At 41.8% G+C, this 4,789-nt stretch overlaps 1 protein-coding gene across 1 annotated transcript; it reads right to left on the bottom strand.

Moving 5' to 3' along the window:
* Nucleotides 1-730: 730 nt before the first annotated feature.
* On the bottom strand, nucleotides 731-2,770 carry LOC129739134 (uncharacterized). The gene is made up of 7 exons (XM_055730533.1): nucleotides 2,136-2,770; nucleotides 1,959-2,048; nucleotides 1,704-1,840; nucleotides 1,527-1,642; nucleotides 1,397-1,462; nucleotides 1,051-1,333; nucleotides 731-987 (listed from the first exon to the last, which is right to left on the bottom strand). Exons 3-6 carry the CDS (start codon nucleotides 1,730-1,732, stop codon nucleotides 1,200-1,202), a joined length of 345 nt encoding a protein of 114 aa, XP_055586508.1. The 5' UTR covers nucleotides 1,733-1,840; nucleotides 1,959-2,048; nucleotides 2,136-2,770; the 3' UTR covers nucleotides 731-987; nucleotides 1,051-1,199.
* Nucleotides 2,771-4,789: the final 2,019 nt, after the last annotated feature.

Genomic DNA, 4,789 nt, shown 5'->3' on the forward strand with positions numbered 1-4,789 from the left:
CGGCCGGAAGAGGGTCTATGGAGCTGCTTTAAGAAACGTGCCCTACACAGTCTTCGCATAACCCTCTTTAACGTGAACGATAAGAGCTTTCAAATATCGTGATAAATGATAATTAATTTGGAATCGGGAACAATTTGTTTTCGGTGACCTGGATACCGAGTGACGTTGGGTAATTTATTATGTCTCGAAGCTATTAGGTGCTATTGATGCGATTAAATCTGGTCTGAAACGGTTGAAATTCGAATTTAACAGTGTTTGGAAAAAAATCAGTGTATTTATTCTTAAGTTAAGAATTCAAACTTATTAGAACGAAGCCTTTTTTGCTGTTTCCATCAGAAGATTAGTTTCAAAATAGAGCAGTTAAGATCAGTTAAGTATATGACTAAAGATTTTCATGTATTTTGATTTAAGCTTTCAGTAATATTCAATAATTATTCTGGTTCAGAGAGATTTCAAAATTTCGTGACGGAATATTCATGGTCTTCGGGAAAATTGATCATCAAGTCAATTCCGGCAACACTGCTTACCTGTGGTAACTTGTTATATCTTTGCTGTAATAAATAAAGTTTTTATTGGTGAAATTTACCTTTAAAATCAATTCGAATACTATCATTAGGCGGACGATATCTTGGCATGTTACGATTAACTCAAGGTTTACTGGTTATCAATTGTTAGGCTAATTTTCTCGTGAAATAAAAAAAACCGGTGCAGCTCTCAGAGCCACTCTGTTATTTGTTTTTATTTTGCGGTGCTTATCATATAACCTCAAATCACTCGTTAACATAGACAACAATGTCTGTTTGCGAATTCATAAATTGTTCCGATCCTGAGAAAAACGCACGGGTCATTAAATGCAACGGGAAATGTAGGAAAACATTTCACATCTCATGCGCTCGTGTCTCGGAACCTCAACTCAAGGCTCACCAGGAAAACGACGGAATATTATGGCTGTGTTCTGATTGTAGGTTGCAACATTCAGATGAATTCCTGGAAAAGGTAGAAGTTAATAGGCAAACTATACTTGAGTTAGCCAAGAGACTTGATACCTACTTCGATGTCCTTGCAATGAAACTCGACACCAACTCCAAAATGATTACTGAGCTCGCCGCAGTCAACGCCTCCACAAATGCTATCAATGTTGAGTTGATGTCAGCACGCTCGTCACTACCGTCGCGCCCTGAAGATCCTTTTTCTGACATTCACGAGAGGGTTCGTGAGTCCCTAGATGCATCCATGGATCGACTGCTTCGAGTCAACAATCTGGATGATGAAGGTTGTCCTACCTCTCGCAAACGTAAAGCCAACTCAGTGAACGTCTCGCAGAATAAGCGCACTAGAAATGAAGAAATATGCGTCACACATATGGATTTGGGTTCCGACAATATTGATCCGTTACCTGCCGCCGCTTCTACTTCGTTCAGGCCTGCTTCAAGTACACTGCCTCTGCCCAAGAAGCCTAATTCTGCAAACAAAGACCGTTGCTTAGAAAGTGATCTGATAAATCCCTCATTCGATAGTCAACTCACCCGCGAGCCTGACCCGCAACAGAACCATGTAATAACTGCTCCTGTTTCGGCTAACTTTGTCGATCTGACTAGAGATGCTCCTTCCAACCAACTTGATGCTGCTCAAAATCACGCGCCTGTGAATGGAAATATGATACATTCAGCACAAAATGCAAACTCAATGAATGCCTATCCTACCATTTACTATCCGCCGATGTGGCCACCATACAGCGTTCCACCGACCAGTTTCTCGCCAAATTGTTGGTTTATGCAGCCTCCGACTCAGTTCTTTCCACCGAGTTACCCATCGTCAGTGCCCTTTTCATCCTGGCAACCTGTGGCAAGTAAAAAATCTGTAGCGAGAAATAAACATCCACGATCTAATGATCAAAAACTAAGCACCCGGCTTGCTGCTCCAGCGAACAGCACACAAAAAATGGATGATCTACTTACATTTTGTGCTCGAAACTTTACACCGACTACATCATGCAACGACGTGGTCAAGTTCATCGTTTCCAAAAATATTCCCGAGTCCGCCGTAACCTGCAGCACGATGACAAAGTTGGGGAAAAGAACAAGTTTCATCTCGTTCAAAATTTCCATACATAAAAACTTCTCATCTGCACTTACCGCAAAAGGTTTTTGGCCAGCTGGTATCGTCATATCTCCCTACGAAAAAACGAAAGCCGTTGCTTTACCTCAAAACGCATAGCAACAATATAGCTCACCTTTTCCTGTGGAGCAATCCGGATTTGCACAATCCTTCGCACCGAACTTATCCAGAACACAACTTGTAAATAGGACGTCGGCCCTCGACGACGCTCTTATCAACATCGACGCGAGTGAAGCAAAACATTCCGATATTGTTTGCTTATCGTCCCAAACCGACGTCGCTCTCTCGACGCTCCCTAGTAAGCAGCGCAAATCGTCCGTGAGCACAAATCGCAAGCAAGAATTGACGATTTATTATCAAAATGTTCGAGGCTTGCGCACAAAAACTAGAGACTTGTTCGTCGCCCTGGCTGAATGTGAGTACGATGTGATTGTTTTTTCTGAAACCTGGTTGCATGCTGGCATCAAAAGCGCCGAGTTTGCTGCAAATTTCCAAATTTATAGAACGGATCGCTCTTCTCAGACTAGCATTCTTGGAAGAGGGGGAGGGGTCCTCATTGCCGTAAGACCGTCCCTCTCGTGTAGTGAAGTACCTCTTTGTCACAGTTTACATCTCCAGCAAACGTGTGTACGCATCAAACTCGGCTCATTTTCATTGATTATTTGTGCAGTTTACTTGAGTCCGGATTCGAGTGCCTCCAGCTACAAATCTCACACTCTTTGTATCGAACAACTATCCGAGCAGCTTTCGCCAAATGATTCATTGTTAGTGATAGGCGATTACAATTTGCCATACGTCTCTTGGATATTCGACGACGAATTAAATAGTTTCCTTCCTGAAACCGAGCTGAACTTTGATGTTCCTGATTTACTACAATCAAAGGAATACATCGTCATAAACGCTTTAACGGATTTTGGACTGCATCAAATAAACAATATTAAAAACTCCAACGGACGTCTGTTGGATCTAGCATTCTCTAGCGACTCTACCAGTTTCCAGTTATTTGAATCCCCGCAGCCACTTATGCGTGAGGATGCTCATCACCCTTCGTTCATAGTTTCATTTTGCTCGAACATGTTCGAAAATGTTGACGAGGGCAGCGATACAAGATATGATTTTAGAAACTGCAACTTTGACGAGCTCGATACTATCATTCAGCAAGTAAATTGGCCAACCATTTTAGCCACCAGTATGCTTGACGTAGACTCAACGACTGAAGCTTTTTACTCTTATATAAATGATATTTTGAGCAAAAACGTACCCGTGCGCCGTTGTCATACCTCCAAAAAATTTGAATGGTGGAATCGGGAGTTATCCAAATTTAAAAATCGTTTGCGAAAAGCTAAAAAACTATATAGACGCAACCCCACGGACGTGTCAAAGCAACATGTGAGAGCAACAGAGTAAGAGTACTTAAAACTAAAAGATACCAGTTACCATCGTTACCTAGCTCTTAAAGAAATAAACGAGCGAAAGGGAGCTGGACCAGATGGTCTCCCCCCACTATTTATCAAACGATGCTGTAACTCTTTGGCACTCCCAGTAAGCATAATTTTTAATAAATCATTGGAATCATCAACCTTCCCAAAAGCCTGGAAAACTGCTGCAATAACACCTATCCATAAATCTGGGAATATTCACCTTGTAGAGAATTACCGTGGAATTTCTATATTGAATTGCTTGGCAAAGGTTTTCGAACTGTTGATCTTTAACGCAATGAGCACAGTTTCATCCCATATCATTGATGAATGTCAGCACGGTTTTAGAAAAAAGAGATCAACATTGTCAAACCTGATGGTGTATGTCCCCTTCGTTAGCAGTTCTTTGGCAAATAAGACGCAAGTGGATGCAATCTACGTGGACTTCTCAAAGGCTTTCGATCGACTACCTCACAAGCACCTGATTGATAAATTGGACCAAATGGGATTCCCAACTTGGCTGGTGAAATGGCTTGAATCATATCTTCAAGGCAGAACTGCTTTCGTCCGACAAGGTCACATCAAATCTCGAAATATGATGGTTCCATCCGGTGTTCCTCAAGGCAGCCATCTGGGTCCACTTTTGTTCAACCTCTTCATGAACGACCTTTGTGAACTTATCGATTCCGAATTAGTTTTCGATGCAGACGATCTCAAAATGTACCGCTCAATAGCTCACTACACAGACTGCCTGTCACTACAGCAGGACCTCGATAAGCTTATGCTTTGGTGCAAAGTGAATATGATGGAAGTGAATCTTAAAAAATGTAAGATTATTACGTTCACCGGAAGTAGGGTTGCAATTTCGCATCAATACACAGCTGATAACGTGGCTATTGAAAAAGTTGAGTCTATTCGAGATCTCGGTGTTATTGTAGATAAGTCGCTATCATTCAAGGAACATTTAGCTGTAACGGTGGCAAAAGCAAAAACAGTCCTAGGATTTTTGGTCAGGAATACCAAAGGATTCAGTGACACTACAACTCTCAAAGCTTTATATTGCTCACTTGTTCGCTGTGGATTGGAGTACAATATTCAAGTCTGGGCACCAAACACGATCGGAGGATTGAAGCTACTCGAGTCAGTTCAAAAGCGATTCCTGAGATACGCACTGCCTAACCTACCATGGAACGAACCTCAACGTCTACCACATTACCATGCTCGATGTGGAATTTTAAACATCGAACCGATTG

This window comes from Uranotaenia lowii, chromosome 1, assembly GCF_029784155.1.
Source record: "Uranotaenia lowii strain MFRU-FL chromosome 1, ASM2978415v1, whole genome shotgun sequence".
Classification (NCBI taxonomy): Eukaryota; Metazoa; Arthropoda; class Insecta; order Diptera; family Culicidae; genus Uranotaenia; species Uranotaenia lowii.